General features: G+C 44.7%; 4 protein-coding genes across 5 annotated transcripts; 1 reads left to right on the top strand and 3 right to left on the bottom strand.

Annotated features, from left to right (window-relative positions):
• Window positions 301–7095, bottom strand: LOC8084648. The gene is made up of 17 exons (XM_002452942.2): window positions 6658–7095; window positions 6421–6577; window positions 6135–6271; window positions 5884–5987; window positions 5686–5781; window positions 5471–5561; window positions 4503–4623; window positions 4232–4428; window positions 3446–3546; window positions 3319–3374; window positions 2828–2917; window positions 2632–2731; window positions 2078–2179; window positions 1930–1999; window positions 1282–1436; window positions 1012–1066; window positions 301–923 (listed from the first exon to the last, which is right to left on the bottom strand). The coding sequence occupies exons 1-17, from the start codon at window positions 6917–6919 to the stop codon at window positions 856–858; spliced, it is 1962 nt and encodes a 653-aa protein (XP_002452987.1). The 5' UTR covers window positions 6920–7095; the 3' UTR covers window positions 301–855.
• Window positions 11437–15082, top strand: LOC8056393. Its single transcript, XM_002454670.2, has 6 exons — window positions 11437–11701; window positions 12315–13220; window positions 13318–13494; window positions 13855–13997; window positions 14429–14539; window positions 14652–15082. The coding sequence occupies exons 1-6, from the start codon at window positions 11531–11533 to the stop codon at window positions 14695–14697; spliced, it is 1554 nt and encodes a 517-aa protein (XP_002454715.2). The 5' UTR covers window positions 11437–11530; the 3' UTR covers window positions 14698–15082.
• Window positions 17849–20368, bottom strand: LOC8056392 (RING-H2 finger protein ATL80). Of its 2 annotated transcripts, XM_021459293.1 has the most exons (3): window positions 19689–20349; window positions 19453–19592; window positions 17849–18848 (listed from the first exon to the last, which is right to left on the bottom strand). In XM_021459293.1, exons 1-3 carry the CDS (start codon window positions 19848–19850, stop codon window positions 18458–18460), a joined length of 693 nt encoding a protein of 230 aa, XP_021314968.1. In that variant the 5' UTR covers window positions 19851–20349; the 3' UTR covers window positions 17849–18457. The 2 variants fall into 2 exon arrangements, with proteins under 2 accessions (XP_021314968.1, XP_021314967.1); XM_021459292.1 differs by having other exon boundaries at window positions 19453–20368.
• On the bottom strand, window positions 26101–27900 carry LOC8084647 (alpha-1,6-mannosyl-glycoprotein 2-beta-N-acetylglucosaminyltransferase). Its single transcript, XM_002452940.2, has one exon. The coding sequence runs from the start codon at window positions 27723–27725 to the stop codon at window positions 26364–26366; it is 1362 nt and encodes a 453-aa protein (XP_002452985.1). The 5' UTR covers window positions 27726–27900; the 3' UTR covers window positions 26101–26363.

Genomic DNA, 27900 nt, shown 5'->3' with positions numbered 1-27900 from the left:
ATTAGTTTTTATTTTCGTCTATATTTAATGCTTTATACATGTGCCGTAATATTCAATGTGACAGAGAATCTTGAAAACTTTTTGGTTTTCAGGATGAACTAAACAAGGCCCTAGTAGCTCAGCTCCCTCCCAAAGAGAGACGTGCTGTTTACTTCAGTAGTTCTATACATTCTCTCCACTACAGTCTACATGTTCTATACATCTATCGAGTATCGTCGCCTCGACGATGCAACAATCAAGCAATATAGATAGACATATTTGCGAACTGAACGTTCAGACTAAGCAGCAGCAGCCAGATTCTTCGTGACAAAACCGATCCACTCGAGCTCAAATTATCACCTTGACTCCATGCGTTATTTCGATGGGCAGCTGACGTCCCCATTGACAACAAACAAGCACGTCGTGATTTGCCAAAAAAGGGGCATATTCTTTAGACCATCCTGGACTAATGGACTAGATGGGACTGCCCTTGATACAATCTCTCTATACATGCGAAACGTCTGTTAAATACGTTCTATAAAAAGATGTTAGTGTAGAGAAATGGTGAAGGATTCCAGTGTCAGACTTGCTTCGCTGCTGAGGATTACCCGGATAAACAATGCATCTTTCTGAACCACATTCGTATCTCATCAGCTGCCGCTGGAGAATTATGCTAACCTAACATTCCCCATTGCAGAACTATCGTAAGCCGAGATACCATAACCAAAATCACATCAGCAACAGGTCACAGGCAAATACCAGGTAGAGGGAATGAACCACCAAAGATCAGAACTGAGGCATCTACATAGTTGCACTGTTAGATTCCCCTTGTAGGTTTGCATTTCATGGAGAACAGCTCCTGGGGGTAGCAGATGATCACACAGACACATGCTGCTCCACAACTTCTTTAACATGTGGAAACCGATCAGCCCATCGCCTATAACCTGCACCACATACTCCAAAAAAGGGTAAAGTTCGATTTTGTTTGTGTGCATTGAATGCTTACTTTAAGTAACGGAATAGCATGTTTACCTGATACAATGATCTGCTTCTGGTTGAATTGCTCCCTGTCATCATCAGGGATATCCTGCAGTACAGTACATCATATTATCAGCAATTCAGCATATCCTGTGTATCATAAAACTTCGTCCTATGGTCCTGAATTCGGTGCTGTAACTTACTATGGTATTTTGATGTTAATTGAAATGCCGGGGCATAGGCCCTTAAACTCTAAAACTTCGTCCTAGTGAACAATCACCCTATAAATGAAACAGTCCCAGATACAAAATAAAGACTATTAACCTGTTGCAAACTTCTGATAATGAGCTCAGCCAAACTCCCAAGGGTCTTGGCGTCAAAATGAGAGCAGCTCAATAGAAACTCTTCTGACGTCAACTCCAACAGCATTGCACATAAGCAGGATGCTGTCATGGTAACTGATGAGGCATCTGTGGTTCCTATAAGCAATAACATAAAGTGTGATTGATTCGCATGAATAACACCAAGAAAACATATTGGGATAATTTTTGCTGCCGATTAGTAAATACTTAATAATCGTGGATCAATTATCATTCCAGCACCACATAGGGAAAGATGACAGGTTTCTCACAAGTCACTACAGGCAGTGATCAAAGCACATCTATTTCATGATATGATACCCTGACTGTATGAGCCAACAAAGGAAATAATACATGAAGTCTGCCTACTTCCAGATTATAATGTTGGTGTATACCTCAGATGCTGACAAGAGATAGTCATCCATTAAATATAATGCGATAATGTGGTCAAGGTTTCTTTTTGTGCAGTTAAACCAAAGTGATGAACTTGCCAGAACAGAACACTGAACGACTACAGGCTAGCAATGACCACACAGAATTGTATCATCTAATCTATGATGCCCAAAGATACATCATACATGTTTAAGCAAGATGAAAATAATTTAGAGCATACCAGCCCATGTAACAAGTGCCTTTAGAAGGCGAATGAAGCGAGAATCCACTGGAATATGAACACTCTTCCTCTACAAAAATATAGCAAAAACTATTAATTTTCCCATGGCATGCAGAAAAATGACCTTTCAGAAAATCAAGTCACTTACATTAGACATGAAATTTATGATGGTGTCACATGCCAAAAACATGCTACCATTGTCAATCATCATTCCATCCTGCTCACTCATTTTAACAAGGCAATCTATAACCTGCAGAGAAACACAGACAATCAGCTGTTCACGTCCCAGCATGTGGAGTGCTAATTATGCCGAACAAGATGTCTCTGTTAATAGTTGAGAAGTTAACTGCAATCTCATGTATTCATGTCAATCAATAAACAATTAAACATCACATCAACATTTGATTGTCTTTACAGGGCTACAATCCACTGGAGTCATAACGTTCCATCACATATTATAATCCTTCTAATTGCTAGACATTGGCTCTGGAGATCTCTATTCCATGTTCATCTTGAAACAGAGTTCATGCAACTTTTACATACTGGTGGTATCATGCAGGCAAAAACAAGAAAGCACCTACTTACCAATGAACAAGCAAAACGAAGTAAGCTGACTACGAAGATAAATTCATTTGAGGAACAAATACAAATGGAATCAATAATCAAGTTTCAGAAAGTTGAGAAGGAAGCAATTCTACTTACTGCCTTATAGCCGCCAAATGATGCCAAAGTTCTACACCCATCAACCTCCATTGTTATTTGGGATAGCATTGGAAGCATGAAGCAAATAGAATAGAAGGGGCTGTTGCAAGAATAGAACTTCATACCATCAATACTTTGCATCATGAAAGTAGACGTATATATACACCTTCTGAGCACAAAATAAAGAAGAAGCAACCTTGATTCATCTTGACCTTCTATAGAAAAGATAAATTCCAATAGATTTCCAGTCTTCTCCTTGCAGGCATATGGTGCTTCTGCCAGATAACTGCAACAGAGTAACACACAGATGTGATATTGAATCGAGGAAAATACATTGTACAGAAGCTTGATCTGGACACTTTGACATTGAACTATTGAAGAAACAATTGGGTTCATGGACAAAAATGAATTGGCAAAACTGTACACATTTGTTCAAAAGGATGAAAACCAGCTTGGCTTTTATAATAGGAAAGCCAACGTTGTTGAAATGTTATAAAAATACACACAATTTATTATGACAAGCAATATGGCCATGCGGATGAACTAATGTTTATTTAAAGTCACAACTAAAGGGCCTGAACAGCAAGTTGTGTTAAATTGCTACAGATCAGGAACAATTATTTACTAATTGAGGAACAAAAGGATACTCGAATTATCAAAGAACAATAATATGAGCAAGCAGCACACCTTCCTACTATTCTTGCAGCTGCCAAAAGATCATCACCTTTCTGTTGACCATGATCCTGTCACATTTTCATCTTCAAGACATCAGCTTACAATACGAATGTTACATTTGGTTGATAAGAATATGTACCTTTGCGTCCTGAAGAAAATCTAAGACTAAACTGATTGTCTCATTTAATCCCGTAATGGCCTGCATTATGGTACTTTCATGGATGGTCTGAATTGGTGCACCTGCATACAGTTTAATCACTTCTTAAAGAAGAATGGTTGGTAGAGGTACAGTTATCTTAGTAGACTTTCTATGAGCCATTGAGATGACTCCCGACTTCGACAGAAAGATAGGAGAAACAAAAAGCTCAAGGTTATGAATTAGGAAATAAGGGAAATGATAAAATTTCAAGCCCAAAAGCTTAGATGCTAGCAATGCCAGAAATTAGTGCCATTATATTCTAGAAGTTTGGGCAATTTAGAAACATAACTAAATTGCCAAATACAACAGATAGTTGATACTCATATACCACTAACAAAATTCGAGCTCAAAGTAGATGATGTAAATCACTGAACTAGTAACTATTTTACTCTTGAATGTGTTATCAAATTAGCCTGCCTGGTGAGTGGTGAGTGGCGTGCAGTGGCACTGACAATTTTGCCAAAACATTTAGCACTTTAAGGAAATGTTCTCCCAATATTAAGATTTCCTTAAGAGTGCTGCATCAGCACATACATCTCCATTCTGATGTGTGTTCTGTAACCGCCAAGGTATGTGTACATGATACATGGAATGGATTATAAAAGACTAGTGATGCAGAAATGGAGAACTACCAGCATTGGATTGCACTGACAGAAAATACAGAGACTCTAAGCTTCCTGGTTTGATGCCCATGGAACAAAAGTACACAAGAGAATGGAAACATACCTTCACCACTACTGGCATTTGATATCATTTTGATTATTTTTTCTATTAATGAAAATAGTATAGCCAGGTTTCTCTGTTTCTGACAGATGGCTTCATCTGTCTGAGAAGTTTTTGACGACTCATACTTCAGATAAGCAAGCTCATTTAGCAGGACTGCCACTTCAACCCTTGCGGATTCGAGGACAAGCAACATGAATCTGTAGAAAATCACAAATTGTTATGGAAAATTACAGAACATCCCAATAAATACAGGAGATAATGTGAAACTTACTTGTCAACAGGCAACACATTTTGATTATCCGGGACATGAAAATCTTCTGACAACCAATTCTCGCCTAGTATGGACATCATGCACTCCGCCAAAAGAAGTGTGTGCAGCTTTTCAGAGGATACTGAACAGTAACAAAAACATTTTAACATCATGAGCATCTCGAAAAGAAAGAATATACTAGCATGGTTAGGTTACACTCTTGTACCCTGCAGTACGCCATGCATTCCTCATACAATGGTAGGGCCAATTTGGCAGCACTCCGCTCCACGAGATTCGGGCAAGCACTGCCAAACACTGCTGCTCCTGCCCACTCTGCGCATGAAGTGCTCTGGCCATTTTGCACCATGGGTGGGGAGCAGAAAAGGACCTCTCCCCATGCTCCGCTCTGCTCCTGTCATCCTTGTCCACTACCCACCACTCGCCTCACCTCGCCCCCCAACCGCCTTTCTCTCCCTCCTTTCTCTGCCTCCCTCCTCCCCCACAGATTCGGCCTCCCCAGCAGCCCTTCTGTGCCGATTCACAGCCGGCAGCCATGATTCGTGAGGAGGAGCAAGCCGGTGGCCAACACCGATCCATGCAAGGAGGAACTTGATTTGCCGCTGCCGACCCTGACCCAACAGCGTGCTGACTGCTGACTCCATGCCGCTGTCGCGTGCAGATGGAGTGATGAAAAGCTCTACCAAACAGTTTATGCGGGAACCTAGAGCGGGTAGGAGCAGGAGCTAGAGGGACAGGGAGTTGCTTTGGAGCGCTACCAAACTGGCCCATAGGTAGCCATAAACAGAAGAAACAAACAATTCCAAGATAACATATGGGTAGCTAAGCATAAATCAATGTATGGTGCTCTTGAAACAAACTGGCACATATTAGCATTGTTGCCTTCATCCATGAAGAAAGCACCTCATTACTAAACCTATAATGTTTTGGCAAAAAATGATATCATTTATAAATATGGGGCCCGGACATACCAACACGATTTTGGAGAATGGCAGTGATTCCAACTCGAATATGAGATTCCCAAATTGATGCCGGTATTGATCTCAAAGAATCATGAAGTGGCTTTAATTCCAACAACAAAACAAACATGAAGGGTTAAAGAAAATCATTCAAAGAATTTATCAAATATCATGCATAACAAAACGTTCGACGTTCTTGAAATAAAACAAGGGAAGGTAATCCTTACAGATTCTTTTTGGGACAGGAGGGTGGTAAGCATGTGCAGGGCATCAAATTTAACTGCAGTATGGAGAACAGCAAAAAGCCTGGCAAGGCAGGTTACCTGAATTGCATTGAAAATTGGAGATCAAATCATCAGTTCAGTTTAGGAATGGTGAAACAATAAATACAGAAAGATTCATGTAACCATTCCAGTCAATCATACCATGCTAGTCATGCCTTGCAGTTTCTCCACACTCATAGTGTCAACTTTGAGTTTATGAACTAGTAACTGCATTAGGTTAATGGCAAGTTCTATGCACTTAGAACCTACAAACAATATAATCAAGAAAACCATATAAGAAATTAAAGCATCAAACTATATTGAACGCCAATTAAACAAACAAAATAGTAATTCTTTTTCACAAGTTTAGAGATGAAATTGACAACAAGATACAGGTTAAGAAAATTTAATACCATCTGTTAAGCTTAAGATTTGAAGGAATATCATGTCTACTACACCAGGCTCACAAAACTTATATGCCCCATCTTCAGAGGCTATTGCAATAAGTGACAGAAGTTCAAAGCATTCTTCAGTGATTGCTGGATCAGTCCTGTACACGATGTAGCATAAACAAACATGAATTGGTTGGCCTCGGCTCTTAACAGATTCAAATCGATTGCAAAATAATAAAAATGTTTCACGTGTACTGCTATAGTACTGAGTATGGAGCATCAGAAGCACAGAGAGCAAATTTCTTACGATTTCGTGATAACCTCGGCGACTAGGGGCACAGTGGAAACGACCCCCTCGTCGGCCGCAACCTCCGGGACGCGCGCGAGCCCTGCGAGCACGGTGACGGCGAGCCGCAGGTATGCCTCTCGCTCCTCCTCCTTCCCGCCCTCCACTTTCCCTAACCCTGCGCCCACAAAGCAGAATTCGTATGAGCCACTGACCTCCCCACCAGACAACCACAAGGCGCGCTTCCAGGCCTCTCACCGGTGTTGAGGAGGCGTCGGAGGAAGCGGGGCCCAACGGCACGGTAGACCTTGGAGACGGCGTCGCTGTCGCCCGCGCGGCAGAGGTTGGTGGCGACGAGCAGGCCCGCCAGCTTCTGCTCGTCGCGCTCGCCGCGGAGCAGGCGGAGGCAGTCTTCGAGCGGCGGGCCGGAGGCCGCCATCGGCGCAGCGGCGGCGGCGGCTGGTGTAGGAGTGGAGCAAGGTGCGAAGGGGGAGTTAGGGGGAGGACCGGAGGCCGCCATCCGCGCAGCGGCGGCGGCTGGTGTAGGAGTGGAGCAAGGTTCGGGAGCGCGCGCACGACGACTGTGGGCGGTGTGGCGGCCTGTCGGGGCGAGCGAGGAGAACGGCTGCGCCGTGCCAGCTGCCAGGGAACGAGCGCTGGACTAGAAGCGCCGGGAGCGGTGGGGTTTCTTCTGGGCTTCCGGATCATGTGCGTTAGGGCATGTTTAGTTCTTTGAAGAATACAAAATGTAAATACTAACTACTTTTTTGAAATAATAAAATGTAAAATACTAAAAATTTTAGAATTATATTTAGTTTTATTTAAAATACAAAAATTATTGTCTTCATTAGAGCCTTTTAAGTCTCTTTTTGGTTTTTTTTTGTCTCTTGAGGCCACAATTCAAAATAAAGAATAGCCACATTTTTGCTAAAAAAATTTACATAGTGTTTAGTTTTATTATAAAAATAATTAACCAAAGTCTAAATTTTTTTTATAGTGAAAGAGAAACTAAACATCCCCTAACTCTTATAATTGTACTTTCTACTATTATTGGACGTTCTAATCTAACTCATATACAATAACATATAACATATGAATCATGAGTTAGCGTTATATATAGAAGACGTGAGATGTAAAGGCGTGGAAGATGGCAACGGGTATCCGAAACCCGAATACCCGACGGGTTTTACCCGATAAAGAGGCGGGTATGGAATGAGTTTTCTACCTGTGGGTATGTTATTGGACAAAATCCTATACCCGTCGGGTATGGCGGGTACGGGTGTGGGTGTTTACTACCCATACCCGCCTATCCGCGGGTAAAAAATACCCGTTAAAATAACTAGCCACCATTGTCATTTTAGCCTATATAGCACATGAATTTGATCTAAATCCAACTAAACAATCCTAATATATATGTATATGAATTTGATGTTGTGATATGAATATTAGTTTGTAACTTGTTGGAGGCTTAGTATGATTTTCTTTGTGTAAATATATGATATTTATATGTAATTCTTGGGTATACTAGCGGGTGCGGATTACCTGTCGAGTAGAAATTACCCGCGGGTGCGGGTATTGAATTATTTTTCTACCCATGTGCGGGTACGGGTAACCCGATGGGTAAAATTTAGACTTCGCGGGTGCGGGTACGGGTGGCCACTACCTCGGGTACGTACCAGTTGCCATCGGTGGTAGGGTTATTATATCGGATTTGGATTAGATTTACTGATTCTTAGAGGATGAACTCAAGCCTCGAGGTGAGTTTGTAGAAGTGTCGAGAATTTCTTTCTCCCTTTAGGTTGGTTTCATCCTAACTTCCCGTATTAACATAGTTTGTTTTCACAAAAGTTATGATTTCTACTAAATACGTTCCCATAAAAACTCAAATAAATATAAATAAATTCCCGTATTGTCCTGAAGGCGCCGTGGAGAAGAAGGGCTGAGAAATGAGAACCGAACCAAGGGGTTATGGTCTCTTGGGCTTATCACTGGGCCAAAGCCCAAAGCAACGTAAACAGACCCCCACAATTTTCCAGGCCGTTGACCGCTTCGGCCAGTCCAGCACCGGTTACACTACTACACTTGAATAAATATGTACAGTAAATGATAAGTACTAAAAAAACTTGAATAAATATAAATAAATTCTCTCACAGCCACATGAATAAAAAGAGATGATACTGTACCCCCGGTCTACACGAACAGGCACGCATGCATGAGAATATCGACTGTATGAAACCGTGCTGACATGCATTATTGTATTATTATTAGTACGTATATGTGGTAATCTCTACCGAAGCAAGGTGATTTCTAGCTTATTATTTGTATGATGAAGTATGGTATCCCGGAGTCCTATCTTAGGTGTCGTAGCGTCGGAAATGGTACAACACCTAGCTGGCGTCTTATCTGCCATTCTATCGATGTACTAGTACTTTATTTCTTATAAACGTAATTAACACTTTTTATATAGCATTGTTCCACACGCAATGCTGCACACAACGTAGAAAAGAGAAACTGAAGTCGTTGTATACATGTGTACACTTACCTAACCTACCCTTCATTGCGAGCCAGGTAAGCCCAAGATTCATGGAAAAAAAATGGGTGCGAAATCTTGTTTATTTCAGACAATAAACGTGGCGTAACTGCATTTTTGGCTTCACGAATATTAAAATCTGGGCAGTGAATGGTGGTCAGTGTCGACTGCCAAATTAGTGGCCGCTACCAGACACTGGACACGGAGCATATATCCTCGGCGTCTCTGATGGGCAAAGCGTACCGACCCATTCCATAACCCCCTGCATTGGTTTGTTCGTTTCCATTTGTCTTGTTTTATTTCATATATTTTAAAATAGCCAGGTACACCATGCCCATAAGGCCATAACTAAAGTTTTATGCAATCAGTTGCACTCTTAAGGGCGAGATTATCATAATTTATAAGGCGTTGGTTATCCCGTCCATTCGGCTGCCTGCCAAGCGCTGTCTCTGTTGTGGTGGCCTTGTCGCCGTCTTTATTTCCTTCAAAGAAATCCCTCGTCAGACAACAAAGCATGCATATTTATCTGGAAAAAAATGTATATAAAGAAAGAAAGAAAGAAAGAAAGAGAAGCATATTTGATTGATCCATCCTGTGCACGAATCTTGATGGGCTCTTCCCAGCTTGCATTGCAGCCAGCATCTGCCATCAGCACTGTTTGTGTACTTCTCAAAGTCCAGCAGTACCCAAGCCTTTCATCATTCGGTGTACCAGCAGCAGCTCCTCTTATGGCCGTCGTGCTGTGATATGATTTCCTTTCTGAAAGAACATGTGGTGTTATGATCCATCTGGGCCATTGGCTCCTTTGTCCATGGTACTACCTGCTAGACAGGCTCTAGGATTTGGACAACACTGCGAAAAGAGTATCTCCGTTTGAGAAGCATGGGGGTCACCCACAGCACAAAGCCATGGCAGACAGACAGGCCAGGGGCCTGCACAATAACCCCGAAGCAGTTGATCTGAAACTCTGAATGAATCATGGTCGTCAGTTAGGTAATCGCAGAGAAATTGCCGTGTCCTTCCGTTGGAGTTGGACTCTGCAGAATGCAGCGTTGGACATTTGGGTCAATCTTGTACTTCACATTAATCACAACTTGCTGTTAGGCCAAACTCTGAAAACCTCATGAGTGAGTTTCAGAAACAATTGCAGAGAAGGGAGACTACTGCTGCATCCAAATTTCAAATGTGAACGAACAGGCAGGCAGGGAAGTCATGCATCATCTGAAGTCTATGTCTGTACCGAGCACCAGCTATGGTGTTCTGCCTGGACAGGAGTACATGACTGCTGGCCTAGGCATGGTCAGCCCGCCAATCAGAGATTTCAGCATGCAGTCTGGTGCACTGAACTGACTTGCTACTAGTTAGTCTTTATTAAAAGGCCGTAGCAACCTAACTGAATTGTTCCGGTGCTCTGAACCGGGAAGAAAGAACATAGCAATGCAGTTAGTTTAGTTGCATGAGAGAAAAAAAAAATTGAGATCTGATGGGCCATCTGGTCTTGTCTTGTATATATATGCTATATATATAAAAAATAAAAAACAAGGTTGTTATGCCGGTGAAGAAAAATCATCTTGCTTGCACTTGCACGCATGAAACGCCGAAACGGTGTGGTTACGACGTACGTTGCCCTTAGCCCTTTGGCAAGTGGATGCATGGGTGTACATAACAAGCATCATGCTGCCAACGAAAGCTAATGACTGATGCTTTACATAATGCTTTTTACTGTAGCTAATAACATGCGTGCTTCCAAAAGCAAACCACGACAGAATGAAGGTAAAAGATTTATGAAAATACAACATTTTTGCTATGTCGTATCCAGTGAAAAGCTTTCCCCCTACACTCACTTTAGTGAGCATGTTATAAGGAAAAAGAAAGGGTATTTCAATAGAGCTTCACATCTAAATTAAATCATTAAATGTGTTGTGAAAAGTAGATGAAGTATTCCTTCATCACACTCAAATTTCCAGTTACAGCAGTTTTACCTGGAAATTAAATCAAAATACTCACTGTAACCTTAGTACAACCGGCCAAGTTTAACTCCAGCATAAGTTGACAGTAACTAACATTATGGTGTGCAAAAAATTCCTTTCCATGCACACTCTACTATCTAGGAAGAAGAACACTAAAGAAAAAGGAAGCGAAATAATCGAGTGCGAGGGTGAAAAATTTCAACTAGACGGCAGGACTATGCAATCCCAACTACCAACATGAAACTTTTGCGACGATACAGTAAAAACTAGTGGCAGTTGGATTTTTTTTACACTAGAAATATAATAAATATACGAGGACACGAAGACAGAGCTTGCACTTTTGTCTCGGTGCCAATTTTTCCTGGCGCAGATGGCGTGAAGGTCAACTTTACTTGAGACGACGATAAACCACCAGAGGTTATTATTGTCCACAAGGCAATTAATCTAGCCTAGCGATAAATAACGTGCACTAATAATAATTTTTTAAACCAAAAGCGAAAAATATAAAGCGACGGCACGGCCCCGCACGCACGGCACTTCCGAGCGATTTCCTCGTTCTCTCATCCGCTCCCCTCTCCCACTAGGACAAGGGGGGAAAAGCTCGAAAGCGCAAGCCGGCGAGGCGAGCGAGATGGGCGCCGGGAGCAGCCGCGCGGACGCGCCGTCGCGGCGCCGGGCGCGCCTCAGCCTCGGCGGGTGCTTCGGGGCCGGATCCTCCTCGTCCGCCGCCGCCGCTGTCGCCGCCGAGCACCGCGGCGGGAGCTTCACCGCGGCCGGGCCCTCGTCCTCGCGCGCTATCGAGGTACTAGTCCCGGTACCCGCGCCGCGTCGAGCGCCGGTAGCTCCGGCACCGCTGGGGTCCTGGCCTCGGCCGCGGATTAGTCTCTGATGAGGTGCGGATTCGCCGCGGGTGGAATCGATGGTTCTGACTTATGAGTTTCAGACGCCCTCCGCCCCTAGGTTGTGAGATTGGAGAGCGTGGTTTTGTGTAGCTGTATGGAGGGCGAAGCAGAAACTTGACTTAGCTTTTGGAGCTTTGAGCTGGTACTTTGCTCTTGTTTGATTATATGATTAGTCTGGAGCAGTTAGCTCATGCTCTGAAACTTTTGCGGTCCTACAACCTTCATTACATATATCTGCGACTTGCAAAGCATGAATTATTGCATTTGGTCTTATCATGTGCCTTTCCATAATGCACATGAATGAAAAGTGGATGGCTCCTATAGTTAGTCTGTGCACATTAAAGGGTCTGGGCCTCCAAATGACAAACTAAAGCAGATTTGTGGAACTGGAACATTGTGTGTGTATTTTCCAACTGTTTTCTGTTTGATGCTTTTCTGTTAGTGATATACTGCCTTTAGTCCCCATGTATTGTTTCTATGCTGGTATCTGATGTCAAGATGGTATTGTTGTAGGTACAATCTCGACAGTCAGGGCGACCAGTGAGTGCCCTGAATTTTCAGGCTTCTCTGGCTGCTAAGGATCTCCAGATTTCCAGTGAGTCAAATCCAAGGCTGCATTCGTCTTCAAGCACCATAAGCCATCATCTCAGATTCAATCACCTCAACTGTCATGAGAACAAGGAAGATGGCCTGGGGACTGAAAATGCTGAAACAAGTGGCCTTGAAAGCTCATCTAGGAAACCTGTCATGGTTAGGGGAAGTCTCAGTAATGAAGCTGTTAATAGTGATGTATCAGGAGAAGGAATAAGTTTTATAGGATCAGAGTTGGAAAATGTTCCTAGCACAGTTTCCACTAATGAAATTGGTGACTCAACTTCTGAATCTGGTTTGGGCCCCTCGTTGATGACATCTGAAAGGATCATGTCTGACTTAGAAGGAGAGATATCTCCGCAAGGGACCTCATCAACAACTGTCATGACAAGTGAAAGATCAGATGTATCTCAATCTAGCTTAACATCTATGTTTCCTAACTCTTCAACTGCATCATCTGCGACTGTGGAACCAATGCCAGATCCGATCCCTACCAGAGCAGATGTCCCCATATTCAGTGGGCCACATGGTGAGACTGGAGGGAGTATATTACATGATGACATGATGAGCATTTTCTCAAATGATGGTCTAGGACGCTTTCGAGATTCTATCAGCAGTGAAACAAGGAGGAGTCACAGAAGGATTCTATGGGATGCATTTTCCAGGCGCGGCTCAAGAGGTTATCCAGAATCTGATGCTGATGACCTTGGATTTTACAGTACATGGCTAGACCTTGGTGATGACATTTTTGAAGAGTTGGGGGAATCAAGATATTTTCATCGCAGGCGACATGGTTCAATTAGAGTAAGCCAGTATTCAAGATCCCGGGTAATTGTTATGCTTATGCCTGCTTTGTCGTATATTTTTCCTGTTATGGATTTTGCTGATCCATCTCGTGGTCACACCTTATTCTTCTTTGTTACAGATTAGGGAGCATCGCCGTGCTGTTTTTGATAGTGGTAATGAACAAAGCACTGCGGCATGTCCTCTGGGGATTCATCCAATTGGGCGATGCACCTGTGATTCTTTCTTGATTGCTGAAGAATCTAGTGCCCGTGCAAGTATATCAAGAATTGTCATGTTAACTGAGGCGTTATTTGAGGTATCCTTTCCTTCGTGTTCATTCGATTATCATTAGCATTAACATTCTATCATGTTAACTGAATTTTTTGTGAGGCCAATGGACATCAATAAAGTGTGCAAACAATCATTGGATGGTTCAGGCATGCTTGAAGCACAGCAGATAGACCATTTTTTAAAGTAAAATTTTTCTTATAAATATAATGAAGCGCAGTTCTCCTGCGTTTTCAAGAAAAAAAAGTAAAGTTGTACGTTAGCTATGGAAATTCAGAGGAAATTGTTGGCAGTGTGTGAACTATGAACTCCATTGCTATTGTCGCATTTTCAGTATATTACTAGTTTACTCTAGCCATGTAATAATGGCCTACACCATTCTTTTCAGGTGTTGGATGAAATTCACCGTCAACCTGCATCACTTTCACTTTCCATGGTCTCTGTTCAGGCTCCTGAATCTGTGGTTAATTCGTTGCCATGTAAGAGCTACAAAAAGCTTGAGACACCCCAATGCAGTGATGATATGGAACAGTGAGCTTCTCATCATTCTAATCTCTCTCTAAATTTCCTAAGACATAAGTTTTGCATAATAAAACAGAGCATATCGCGCTGACTGATAAGTTTTGCATCATACATTCTTTAGTACAATTATTAGAGTTGCTTGGAAAGGAAAATATATCCCTCTCGCCTTAATGGGCATCGGTTTTTCCTTCCACATTTGTGATCAGTTAGCATCTAATGTTGGTTTTTACTGTCAACCTGTTCTGTGTACCCTATAACCTTTGGGCTATCAAATAGCCTTGCAAAGTTATGATGTTTTGTTGTATTTTTTTTTGTATCACAACAGCTGCGACCACCTTGCAGTGTAGATGCCTGCTGCCTACCCCTGTTCCTTTTGTCATTCCTTTGAGGTTTCTGATGCTGAAACCTAACATATCAATTTCTTTTTCTTTCCTCATCAGGTGCCATATCTGCCTAACTGAATATGAGGATGGAGACCAGATAAGAACTCTTCCTTGCAAGCACGAGTTCCACCTGCAATGTGTTGACAAATGGCTGAAAGAAATACACAGGTATCCGTCCTGGTTTGTTTAGTTCTGTTATGCATCAGAATATTGGCTAGCAAGGCATAGGAAGCGTTATGGATCCCCTCCTCACAACGTTCCGGTCGTCACAATGCTGCAGGGTGTGCCCTCTGTGCCGTGGAGATGTCTGCGAAGTCGGCTCATGAAGACCTTGGTGCTGCCATCCCTCCTTGCGGCACTGGCGGATAGAACATCATCCCCCGCTGCTTCCTGGTTGAAGCTGGTTGGGTCAGGCAACGGCGATCCTGTCAATTTGGACAGTTGACACCGCAAGAGCATGTCAGCTTTGACTGTCTCCCTGCCGAAGAGAATGGCCAAATCCTGCGACCGATGCGTCGTTGTTCCTGTCATCAACTTTTAAGATACAGACTTTGTATATAGCTTTTGTAGCCTCCCCCCGTGTATGACAACCTGTACATATTTGTAAATTCTAGATTCCAAAATTCTATTCTCCTAGTCCTACCCTGATGCCGAAGCGTAGCTATTTGGTGCAGGTAAATGAATGCCAGCATCCGTCACCGTTTCTTTTCATGCTGCGAATGTGGTCTGAATTTTTAAATTTTATATGTAAACGGTCTAAATAAATAGAGTAGCAGAAAATATACACTTCACAAACGACCATTCCAATACAGATTTTGCCCACGATCTTGGGGAAATTTTTTTGCCGATAATCAAATTTACAGACCAGGAAAAAAAATTGGATCACCAGGACCTTACAAGAATGCAATGCAGAGACCGCTCTTGTTACAGGGACCAAAATACAAGAAATCATTGTAGAGACCAATCAAGCACTACGGACCAAAATTTGAGTCCACTATTGTTACAGAGACCAAGGCCTTGTTTAGTTCCCAAAAAATTTTACAAAATTTATCAGATTTTCAGTCACATCAAATCTTTAGACGTATGCATAGAATATTAAATCTAAACAAAAATAAAAACTAATTATACATTTTGGTCGGAATTAAATCTTTTGAACCTAGTTAGTTTATAATTGGACAATATTTGTCAAATACAAACAAAAGTGCTACTATTCCTATTTTGCAAAATTTTTTAGAACTAAACAAGACCCAAAATACAAGAGAGCAATGTAGAGAGAAATCAAGCGCCAGGGACCAAAATTTAATTTGTTAGAATTGGCAGGGGGGCCAAAATACAAGAGAACAATGTAGAGAGAAATCAAGCACGAGAGACCAAAATTTAATTTGTTAGAATTGACAGAGGCCGCGCGAACGCGTACCCCCTCTACCACAAATTACGACGTCCACTCTCCCACTTGGGGAGATGGTAGACCAGCGCACCCACCAAGTGCAATGAGGGCCACTGATCTAGGCCATAGGCCTTCTTGATCGCCCATCGACCCCGTCCAGGTAAGTATGGAGCAACGTTGCACCTGGGCCTCATTATACAGTTGTCTCGTCCCCTCGTGCCACCGTGCGGCGCCGAGGTGGGACTAATCCCGCACGTACTGGCACTGACCGGGACACCCGAGTGAAGTTAGACTGGGCCAAGCCTGGTTGTTGGCCTTTGTAGCGCCGATCTGAAGTTGACTTCTTCTCCGAGCCGATTCCTCGCACCCGAAATCTGCCACGGCGGGACTTTGTTCCATGGCATCTCAAATTCTCCTTTTGTTCCATGGCATCTGAAGATTAAAAAAAACGGCAGGCGCAACAAAATTTTACACGACACGTGCAGCAGGCCCAAAAGATGATGGCTTGTTCCTTGGGAGAGTGAGGAGGATTGCACTATCCCTCGTCACACCGGTCAGTGATTAGCTGTGGCATCATCCTGGCTGTCAACTCAAGCAGGCGATCGAAAAAAAAATAAATCTGCTCGTCATATCCTAATCCTAACACACACGAGTACATACACGTACGACGGTAGATCTTGTTGCCCCCACTCCGTGGTAGCCAGGGGTGGAGGAGAGCTAGTAGAAAATGAAATCTCAAAAAGAATAAAAAAAAAGTAGAAAATGTGAAGGTGGTACGGTATTCTTACAATCTCTTGATCCGCTAGAAAAGTAATATGGCGAACATATGTAATATTAGCAGCCGAATTTTGAGCGTGGATAATACTTATGTTGACTATAAGATCCGTCTCTGGTGGTGGCTCGAGATCGAAAGGAAAGCGTCGTCGTACACGTTCAGAATTTTCATGGCCTCTACAAGTCCGTGATTGTGACCGTACCACCCCCGGCCCTGGGTGGTTTTGCAGTCCAGTGCCAGCGCGTGCGTGGTGATCTTGCTGCCATCTATTTCTTGTCCGTTTTTTCTTCTTCTTTCTTGCATTGCTTTCTCACGCCATCACTCGAGTGCGGTGTGTATATATTTGAAGTCCACGACGGCCGGCCGGTGGTGCTCTCTGACAATGCACGCACCACGGTATGAGTAGTTGTGGAATTTGTGATTTGTGGTGTGACAAGGAGTATATGCATATATACGTGTTCACCATGGTCATGCGTATCAGAGTATACTCTTTTTATCAGATTATACATACTACGTATGACACAAAGGATCTTGCCTTACTACCAGTCGTCAGGGTCTATTTGGTTGTGTTGGTAGTAAGGCAAAACACCCGTCTTGACTCCCCTGACGTCCAATATGAGTTGTATGGAATTAATGAGATTGTTGCCTGAACGGCGAGCGCTGCCTACAGGGACACGCTGCATACTAATACTAATACTAATACTAATACTAATACTAATACTAATACTAATACTAATACTAATAGTTCTAAACTGACTTCACCAAATCATTTGATGATTCATCCTTAATTAAATTTTAAACAATTAACTATGTGAAAAGAGCAAATAAAAATGAAGATACCTGCAGCCCGACGCAGGTTCTTAGATTCCGCAAGTTTGTGAATTAGCGAGAGAGACGACAGGAAAGTCAGAAGTCGAGAATATCGAGAAATATGAGAAAGACCGATCGTATTCTTATTGCGCTTTGTGGGTTATGGTTTTCTATATAGGCTGAACCACACATGATGGTCCAAGACGTCTAAGTTGTCTTCAACCTGCATCGGATACTCCAGGAGCCTTTTCTTCTTTTTGCACTAATGTCTAAAATTTCTATAGGGTGTCAGATCAGCCCCAAGAGGACCTAGGGCGACCGCCTTAGCTCGTCTTAGTGGTGGATCCGCCTATGGTTACAGGCTATGCGCGCGAGACCTATCTATTATTGAATGGTAATTTTTACCCAATCTAGACCAGTTGACGCGCGCGCGCGCACACACACCCAAACAGCATGGTGATTTCGTACAAGTAGAGGTGCCGAATTGAAGGAGGAGATGGTGTTGTGCCACCAAACAAAGATGAACACACTTGCAAGAGAGGAAGAGGTAGAGCGACGGGTCTAAAGAAGAAGAAATGTACTTTTTTGATGTAGCACAGAGCTCTGAACACGCGGGCTTGTTTGGTTTGATACCTGCCACTGCCGGTCAAGAAGCCAGCCAGGTATCCATGTACGCCGCGGGAGCTCCCTGCGTCCGCCAAATTTGCCAGGACAGGACCAAACTAGCCCGAGGCAAAGCCGCAAAGGCAAGGGCAGCAAGCAAACAGCCTCGGAATGCGTTGATCAATCCTACGGCGACGTACTCCTGCTGTCCTGCACCACCACTCCATATTCTGATTCCGACGTCACACCACACGCCTGCAACAAGGTCGATCGGAGTGCAACCGCGACCGTTACAACCTAACCGCACCGCGCCATCTCGTCCGTGCATGGCGGCCTTCCCTTGACACGAGGCACGCGTCCCACGCGCGGCAGCATGCGCCGTGACCATCCTCTTGTCGCCGCCCGACCTTGCTCCGATCCGTCGCCGGCCCGCCGCGTCGTGGGTGGCAGGGCAACAGCAGCAGCCGCCGCCGACGTAGGAGGAGGACGAAGGCGTCGCCGCGTCGGTCAGTCAGCTGGTGGGGCCGGCGCCGGCGGCGAGGTGGACGTGGGCGCGGCAGACGGGGCACCGAGAGACGGCCTGGACCCAGGGCACGGCGCATGACCAGTGGAAACGGTGCGCGCAGGGCAGGCGCGCCACCACGTCCCCCGCGCGGAGCTCCTCCAGGCACACCGCGCACTCCGCCTCCGCCTCCGACTCGGCCGCCGGCGGGCGGCGGCGCCAGCTGAACCGGCACCCTCCTCCTTTCCTCGGCTTCGACGACAGCGACGGCAGTACCTCCCGGTGCAGCAGCACGCCGCAGGGCGCCGTTGCCGAGTGGTGGCCGTCGCTTCCGCCGGCGCCGCGCGTCGCGTCGTCCTGCGGTTTTGCCGGCGGTGGTCGCGTGCTCGTCGTCTGATGCCTGCACATCGAGTTGTATGCAGATATGGTACCGCCGTTAGTCCTGTGGGATTCATTTCAGGCCAGCAGGGAATCTCACAGATTCCATGGTTACTCTGGAAACGACGTAAATGGAAAAATTGTGTATCTCATCTCATCTCATCACAGCATTACAGATTATAGATTCTCATGCAAAATTTGTCTTGGCATTTTGCTGCAGAAAGCGCATAGATTCTCATCATTGAATTCTGTAAATTCATCTAGCAGTAAACAGTACCAGCATCTACTAACAGTATATTCGCTTGACTGAAAAATCATGATTGAAAGTATTGTTCGCTGATTTATTATCAGAGAAAAGCACTGCTGAATACCTGGTATTGGTAAATTCGACTGATAAGCTCAATCGAATAGAGTGTAAATTGAAATCTCTGGCTAGGATAGCCAACCATCATATTCATCTTGCCACTGTCGGGTCATTCTTTTTTTTTGATGAAAAAAAACATCACTATTGAACGCGGCATAAATCAGTGAAAAAGCTACTAGCTACCACAAACGTAAACGTACAGTAGAGATGGAAATGGTGCGGCTCTGAATGAACAGCCGTACAGCAAAGCAAAGCAGCGCACCTCTTGAGCACCACAGGCTGTCTGTGTCCCCTGAGCTTGTGATCCAGCCTCTCCTTGGCCTCCCGGGCGTCGCTGCCCAGCGTCGTCATCCACGCGCACGCCATCGCCGCCGTCGTGTCCCCGCACGCGCCGCTCCACACCTGCAGGCAACCGCAAAGCATCACAAGGACGCCACCCACCACATGCAGACGACATGAACGAACAGACTGATGGGTGATGGCGAGCAAAGTTCTTGCCTTGGACGAAGCTGCTGCTGCTGCTGCCGACGACGACGAACCAAGCCCGCCGGCGTACAGGCACAGGGACGGCCGCCGCGCCGCCCCCGACTCCGACGACTGCCGCACCCGCCGCCTCCGCGCGCTCTCCACGCCGGGGAGCATGCCGGCCATGATGACCATGCGCCGTCCGTCGCCCTGCACGCGCGAGCGCGCCTACCGGCACAGAGAGAGAGAGAGAGAGAGAGAGAGGAGACGACGAGTCGACGACGACGTACGACGACACGCCACCTGCGAGCGCGTAGCCTACCAACTAGCTACCTATACCTAGTACTACCTAGCCTGATTGCGATGGCGCTGCCTGCGTGCTGCACAACTCGACCGGCCCTGCGGCTGCTAGCTACGAGCGATTGGTGTGCGTGGAAGCCCTCCGTCGTGCGGAGCAGGAAGAAGACGACGAACACAAGCATCATCTCGAGCTCCCACGACGACGACGACCAATCAACAGCGCCATGGATCCTATTTCGACGGGGAGCAGCAGCACGAGCAGCTAGCTTTTCTATCCAAAGAGAGGATCGGAGGAATTCGGAGGAGGAGGAGGAGAGCTCATGCTGATGGCGTGCCAAATGCCAATAGCCCAACCACCTGCCTCTGCCTCTGCCGATGACAGGACGTATTTATATGCGTCACTAGGTAACAGGGATCTCTTAATTATTTCATCAAGCTAGGGACAGACACAGCTTACTATCGGACCTGTTTGGCTGCCGCTGATGCTAATGTGGATTTGGTGTGAGAGAAAAATAGTGTTCCATGGCTGAAAATGTAGCGCTGATTTTCATCTAGCATTGCATGGACAACTCTCAACACGACAAAAGAAAAACATTGTGGGCCGGTAAATATTTGTTGTTGCCTTGAGGAGAGAGAGGATCATTAGTCGTATAACCTGAGGTAAATGTGACAAAATCACAAAAATGAAGATTCGAATGAGCCGACCTATTTAGACGCGTGGTTGCTGATGCTCTTTTTGTGTGCTCTTCCAGTATTGTGAAGCTAATACCAACCAGTGGGTTATTTTTGGCGTGCAGATATTACCAATGACGGTTATTATAATTAGGAAGTACTCCTATGCTTAATAGGCGAAGATTTCGGCTGAAGCTATCGAGGAAGCGCAGGATGAGGATGGTAACAATCTCAGGGCACATATGCTATTCATCTCGGACACTCACGGCCTAGTCTTGCTGGTGTCTTGGGAGCTTTAGAAGGAACGCAACAGCCGAATTTTTGATGGGATCAGCGAATCGACTTTCCAGGTGCTGCTACAAATCAGGAACAAGGTAGACGCGCCGATCGCGGCTGGCTACAGCAAACTCGCCCCGCTCTTCCCTATGCTTGCCTAGTGGTCCTTGCACGCTTTTTCTCCCAGTAGCGCCGAGTTTGTTCTAGCTTAGTACATCTTTACAGCTGCACCGTTTGAGTCGGTATTTTGTGTTCGGTGTGTTCTGTCCTGCAGTAACATATTGTATCTCGCTTAAGGTTACATCTTTTGGCCCGCTGCAACGACATTTTGGCCGATGAACGTACACACTTGAAAACAACGGGCCTTGACTTAAGAGAGTGTGTACTGTACAACGGGAGTGTGCGTGACGTTAGTTACACAGAGAAGAGATAACCATGATAACACCATCCACCAAGGATTTACGCAATGCTTGGTATTAATTAATTCTCTAAAAAACGCTTCTCTAAGAAGCCCTACAAAATAGATGAAAATCATGGTCGTCTGACCAGTACTCAAACTTCTTGTTTTACGACGATGAACGCTGTGAGGAAAAGTACGATTAGGAAAAAACTACTAATAGTCAAGTGCTTATTTTCAAGCATGCAAATTAATGCTCCCACGATCCTAAAGTGCAATGCAAAGACATCATAGATAAGAATTCTGTGACAATATGGTGTAAATCAAGTAACACATGCAACCCTTGCTGGATCACAATGCAAAGGTATATTATAATTACTATATTTATAGATCGTAATAGACATGAACAATATTGCTTTATGAAATGAGTTGGGGTTACGTCATCTAGAACTTTTTTAATAGACTAGGACAATTTTTGAATACTTGAATTACCTATGAGGAGCTGTTGATACCACTGACAACTTTTTTGTAGCATACCACAACCGCAACTACCTATAGCAATGTACAAATGGCAAGGTAAAGATGGCAAGCAACCTCGTGTCCTCTTCTCCTTCTCCCATCCGAAAAAAAAATTGTAGCTTTAGGTTTATAGGATAAGTCAAACTCTCTTAAGCTTAACTAAGTTCATAGAAAATAATACTAAGTTTATGTCCCTAAATGGATTTACTATAAAAATATATTTTTATAATTAATCTGCTAATATTTGTTTGATATAAATATTATTCCCCTGCTCTAAACTATAAATCATTTTATCTTTTTTCATGTGCATAATTTTTGTAATTTATATCTAGGCATAGCTTATATGGTGCGCAACAAAACCTACATACCTAGAAAAGGTTAAAACAACTTATGATTTGAAATGAAGGAAGTAATATTTTAAGTATAGATTTATTTAATAAAAATTGAAATAGTTTGATTCCACTACACACGAAAATATCTTTTTTAACAAAGGGAGTAAACAGGAGCAAAAAGGATATACTAATAATAATTAATAATACAATGATAAAATTATGTCGTGCGGATTCATTGGAGTTTGGAGGTCCCGATCCTGTCACTTTGGACGAGACGCTGGGGTGCGGGTTGCCCATGGGCCATGGCAGACAGAGACAGGCACGGGGGGCGCCCACTAATCTTCGTTTGCAGCGTTCGAGCGGCCATTTTCAACATTATTTGTGGCGCCCACGCACAAATGCAGTGGCCGTGCGATCGATCGACCATATGTAACAAATTAAACACTGTTTTTCCCCCATCAAAAAACGACAACGAAAATGCCTCAGAATCTTTTTCTTGGAACTGTCCAGTCGATCGTCTACCCAATCACACGTATTGCTGAAGCGTGTTTACGTGACTCACCAGTAGAGATGTATAGTATATATCTACGTCTTGTTTCAAACAGGAGAAGATAAAAAAGAAATCTGACGAGATGGTAATGCTGGTCGATAGAGTGCAGATTAAGTGACCACTGATACTAATAATGATAAACAAAGTCATCATGGCGATAACTGCATGGGACATGGGGCTTTCCGTGTCATGGTGGCGTGAGACAGGGGCTTCCACAGGGCAACTGTTTAGTAATGCATCAGCAGCTGTCCACAGGCCTTGTTTAGTTCCGAAAAGTGAAAAGTTTTCAGTACTGTAGTTTTTTTGTTTGTTTGTGACAAATATTATTCAATCATGGACTAACTAGGATCAAAAGATTCGTCTCGTGATTTACAGCTAAACTGTGTAATTAGTTTTTTGTTTTCGTCTATATTTAATGTTTCATGCACGTGCCACAAGATTCGATGTGACGGAGAATCTTGAAAACTTTTTGGTTTTTAGGGTGAACTAAACAAGGCCTGAGCCTGAATAAGATAAGGTTAATGGTTGAGTGTTCCAGAATCCAGATACCCTCTCATGTGATTGCCGGACTCGACTCGTCAGCGTCCATGTCTGTTTCTGCAGGAGCTGTGCTGCCGAGCGACCGTCACGAGGGAAGGGAGAATCAATCGTGTGGCGGAATCTTGAGTTGAGGAGGATGCGGATTCCACTGCCTTTGGATAGTTGGATGTAAAGGCAAACGCGCTGTGTCTTCGTGGATGGCAGCGTTCCCACACGGAGCAGATGCTGTCATATGAATCCTTCTGGCATTACAATTCCATTCCACTAGAGTTTGCAGAATTTTGCATCACTCTAGATAGTAGATTCGAAGGAATTCTGCAACTCTAGCCTAATACAACAAACAGAACGCATAACAAGAATTGTGTGCTCGTTTCATTTCCAGTATTACTGTCATGAGAACAAGAGCCAGTGAAGTCGGTCCGGACTGTCATCGCATGGTTAAGTGATTCAGGACCAATCAGGATTTTCTAGAGTTTAGATGGCACCACAAGGGCTCAATCCTCTGGCTCTGGGCACTCAGCACTCAGCAGCAGCACTGCTCATCTTGACCTGGATGCAGGAACTGGCGGCAGTCTGGCGGGCGAAGATGATCGCCATGTGATTTGTTCTGCTGCTGGTATTGGTCATGTTTCTTCTGTGCCTGCTGGGGCCTGTCACAAATGTTTCTTCAATGACGGCACCTGGATTCTGTGGAGAAAACAGAGACATGTCGTGATGCAATAGTAGAGCAGGAACAAGACCTGCAAAGACTGCCTCGGGTCGGGACGACGCCACGCAGATGCAGCGTGCTCATGTGTGTTCTGCAGCCAGCGTGAACCTGTAGTTTTGCATCCCTTTCTGCCTGCAGGCCAATGCCCTTGGTATAGTAGAAGCCAAAGCACAACGGGAGGAAACAATCCAGAGCTAAACTAATTACATTACATTGATTGAATTCACCTCCTTCATTCACTTCTGCAAATATAAAGAAAAAGGTTAAGGATCAAATTACCATATGAACTCAGTAAAGAAAAACTAACCGCGGTAATACAAGGAAGAAATGTGAAAGGCTTGTTCTGTTGGCCATCAAATAATGTGAAAGGCTTGTTCTGTTGGCCATCAAATAAATAGCAAGCAGTACATCTTTCTCCAGAATAACAAATGGCCTGCATTCATGTAACTTCAATTCCCCATCATTGTTCATCATTTTGTTGTAAGTTGTCACATTGAGATGATGAGCAGGCTGCTCAGACTCAGAGGCGGGCCAGCCCAAGTCTAAGCTGAGTGAACCCCATCTTATTTCAAAACCATCTGTAGTTCAGTTCATGAAAACCTGTATCCATCCTATCAAAACAGCATGCGGGTGGCCTGGTCTGACCCAATCGAATACAAGACCACTTCAGGCAAGGCAGCCTAGAGTCCTAGACAATCTGGGTTTTCGTAATCCTGGCCATCATTTGTTAAACTCTAATTGCCACAGGTACAGGGTTATAAAGTTAGACATTTATAATATATACTCTCTCAAGCAACAGATGGATGCCATTATGAATTTAGCAAGGCATCCAAACCATGGACTTACTGAGCCATTTGTTCACCACTTGTTTGACTGCACAAATTCTAGGACAATACTCGGTTTTATCTGGAGACACTACATCTGATTATTTCTTTGACAGCTAGCTTATAATTGCGTGTCTTTATATTAAGAAAAAGAAGATAGCTAGTTTATCATAGTTTCATTGTGCCCACAAGCTCTATAAATTCAGACAATGTGTTTCATGAATTTCATCACTGAACTAAATAGAAAAACTAGTATTATTTTTGGCAGCAGAAGGTCACTATAAACATATGCTAACTACACTTAATAAATACTGTTAGGTAAGTGTAGCAAACTGCAACACCGGAAAAACTCCATATTTTGTTGGCCAATAATTATCTCTGTACTTTGCTCAACACTTGCTAGCTGAAAATGGTCAAGTAAACAGCATGTGGGTGGCCTGACCCAATTGAATACAAGAACACTTTAGGCAAGGCAGCCTAGATCCCTAGATAATCTGGGTTTGGTAATCCTGGTGAGCATTTGTTCAACTCTAATTGACAGGGTTATAAAGTTAGAAATTTATAATATACTCTCTCAAGCAACAGACCTTCACTCAAAAAACAGATGAATGCCTTATGAAGTTAGGATGGTACCCAAGCCATGCAGTACTGAACCATTTGTTCAACATTTGTTCGACTGACGACTGCAGTACTGCACAAATAGGACATACTCAGTTAATTCCAATTAATTCTTTGACGACTAGCTTATATTTTTATCGAACAGGCAGGAGAGCTGCATATCTTTATATTAAGAAAAAGAAGATAGCTAGTTTACCATAGTTTCATGGTGCCCCCAAGCTCTATAAATTCAGACAATGTGCTTCATGAATTCCATCACTGAACTTATTAGAAAAATTAGTATTATTTTTGACAGCAGCAGGTGATTATAAACATATGCTAACAACAGTTAATAAATACTGTTAGGTAAGTGTAGCAAACTGCAACACAGGAAAACTCCATATTTTGTTGGCCAGTAATTATGTATGTACTTTGCCCAACACTTGATAGCTGAAAAATGCTCAAGTATCAAAGACAAGAGTAGAAAATTTCATATATGAAATCAAGGAACCAGAACAGAATATCACAAGAGCAGCAAGAAGCAAAATAACACATAAAGGAGCAAGTGACCAAATAAAATCATACAGGGAACAATGGAATTCAGAAGGTGCTAGCAAAACCTACAACGTGACTTACATGACTGAAATGGAAAACAGTTGATCAGGGGTCCTCTAATTATTCTTGAACATTAAATATCTGGACAAATTAATACCATAAACAGACATAATGTGGCAGATTCTTAGCACTAGGTGCTGCAAACAAGCTTTATTCATATCATTGAGCTCAAGTAAATGGTACAGCTCAGGAAGGCTCATCCCAAATCTAGCACCAATGTCTGTCAGCCAAAAACACTAACTACTATACAAAACTTTGTTGATGCACAGCTACAAGCTATTTATAGCACAAACCGTGTATGGATCAAAGGGCGCATGCCAAACAATATTACAACAGTGGCACTAGTTATGCAAAAAAACGTGTGCCTATACTCTGAATTACAATGATGATGGGTCTTTAACATGGTACATGTATGCAAAACTCAAACATAGCTCACGATCACGCCGGTCACCCCAGCCACCCCATCCTTTGAAACCAGCTTGATATCCCTCCTGCCTCTGAATTACGCGGACTGGCCAATCAGTTTTAATATTAGGGACCTTATCAGCATCCTCTAATTCCACAGCTCCTGAACCATTATCCACACAGACATTGCTCGAACCCTGACCTTGGTGCAGACCGCATTTACCAAAATGCGTAGCACTTCTCCTAGGCCCCCTGAGACTGTAAACAGGAGCTCCAAACGACGGGTACACTGTTGCCCACATGGTTATATCCCAATTGTACTCGTCAAACGCACAAAACTGCTTAGCCTTGGCATGAATCTTCCTCCACACTGTTCTATTGAAGGCATAGCCAATGTTACCCATCTTCTCGGCGACCAAGCTCTCCCAACCTTCACCTTTCGACTTAACATCAGACGGCGCCAGATTGATAGCGTAGCACTGGGGGCACTTCTTCGGCTTCAAATCCACAAGCAGCTGCGCATTCCGGTAGGCGTTGGGGAAGATGTAGTGGTCCTCCTCGATGAAGAGAATGTGGCCATCGAAGTCCCTGGTCTCCTCCATCCCATCCCACACGGTGTTCATCATCCACCACCAGTGGTGCTTGAGGGACACGATTCTGGGAGCCCGATGGTTGCCGTACTGGTCCGGATCGCCCCGGCACCCCTTCTCCTTGGCCTTGTCGTTGCTCCGGCAGTCCCCGGGGCTGACGCCGGGGAAGGCGTCCGGGAAGAGGTGCGGCGAGTAGGGCGCGAAGACCTGCTTGACCTGGCAGAAGTCGATGCCCTGCACGATCTTGTCCATCTCCGGGAAGTAGCCGTCGTGGCTGACGATGAGCAGCGCCTCGCCGATGCCCTCGACGCGGGAGAGGCTGTCGACGACGAGGCGAAGGTAGCGGGGCCGGTTGTGCACGTAGAGCACGACCTTGAGGTGGCCATCGGGGAGCGTCGGGAAGCGGTCCCTGTTGCGTGGAGGCAGCGCGTTGCGCGCGGAGAGCGAAAGCGACAGCGGGCTCTGCCGCGGCAGCCGCGGGGTGAAGGTCGGGTCCAGCAGGATCTTGCGGTGCGCCACGCTGTGGTTGGCGCTGGCGACGGAGGAGGAGGAGGAGGAGGTGGTGGTGACGGTGGCAGAGCCGGGCCGGCCCGCGGGCGCGGGGAGGCCCGTGCGGCTGCGGAGGAGCTCGGTGACGGCGAAGACGGTGAGGACGACGACGAGGAGCAGCGGCGCGGCGCGGGAGCGGAGGCGGGCGCGGTGGTAGGGGTGGTAGGAGGAGGATGAGGAGGCGGCGGCGGGCATGGCGAAGAGCGGTAGAAGGCCCCCCGAGATCCTGAACTGAGGGGCGGTGGGATGGCCGGATCTCGCGCCGCCGGCGGTGGAGTTTGTTGGCTGCTGGAGCTGGAGGGTAAGGCTCGTCCCGAGGAGACCGCGTCCGCGACACGACACGACACGATTAGGCGGAGCTGGGAAACCA

This window comes from Sorghum bicolor, chromosome 4 (assembly GCF_000003195.3).
Source record: "Sorghum bicolor cultivar BTx623 chromosome 4, Sorghum_bicolor_NCBIv3, whole genome shotgun sequence".
NCBI classification, from domain to species: domain Eukaryota; kingdom Viridiplantae; phylum Streptophyta; class Magnoliopsida; order Poales; family Poaceae; genus Sorghum; species Sorghum bicolor.
Note: the sequence above shows the minus strand (reverse complement) of the source record. Positions and strands in the feature narration are given on the sequence as shown.

What these genes read in the sequence shown, in the direction of transcription:
- LOC8056392 (XM_021459292.1), bottom strand. Translation starts at nt 19,850, where the DNA reads ATGGTCATCATGGCCGGCATGCTCCCCGGCGTGGAGAGCGCGCGGAGG. An exon ending in CAGCCTGTGGTGCTCAAGAG is followed by an intron (nt 18,849 to 19,452) that starts GTGCGCTGCTTT and finishes CTCGATGTGCAG; the next exon opens with GCATCAGACGACGAGCACGC.
- LOC8084647 (XM_002452940.2), bottom strand. Translation starts at nt 27,725, where the DNA reads ATGCCCGCCGCCGCCTCCTCATCCTCCTCCTACCACCCCTACCACCGC.
- LOC8056393 (XM_002454670.2), top strand. Translation starts at nt 11,531, where the DNA reads ATGGGCGCCGGGAGCAGCCGCGCGGACGCGCCGTCGCGGCGCCGGGCG. An exon ending in CGTCCTCGCGCGCTATCGAG is followed by an intron (nt 11,702 to 12,314) that starts GTACTAGTCCCG and finishes GTATTGTTGTAG; the next exon opens with GTACAATCTCGACAGTCAGG. An exon ending in TGGCTGAAAGAAATACACAG is followed by an intron (nt 14,540 to 14,651) that starts GTATCCGTCCTG and finishes ACAATGCTGCAG; the next exon opens with GGTGTGCCCTCTGTGCCGTG.
- LOC8084648 (XM_002452942.2), bottom strand. Translation starts at nt 6,919, where the DNA reads ATGGCGGCCTCCGGTCCTCCCCCTAACTCCCCCTTCGCACCTTGCTCC. An exon ending in GAAGGTCAAGATGAATCAAG is followed by an intron (nt 2,732 to 2,827) that starts GTTGCTTCTTCT and finishes TTCTTGCAACAG; the next exon opens with CCCCTTCTATTCTATTTGCT. An exon ending in TTATCAGAAGTTTGCAACAG is followed by an intron (nt 1,067 to 1,281) that starts GTTAATAGTCTT and finishes ACTGTACTGCAG; the next exon opens with GATATCCCTGATGATGACAG.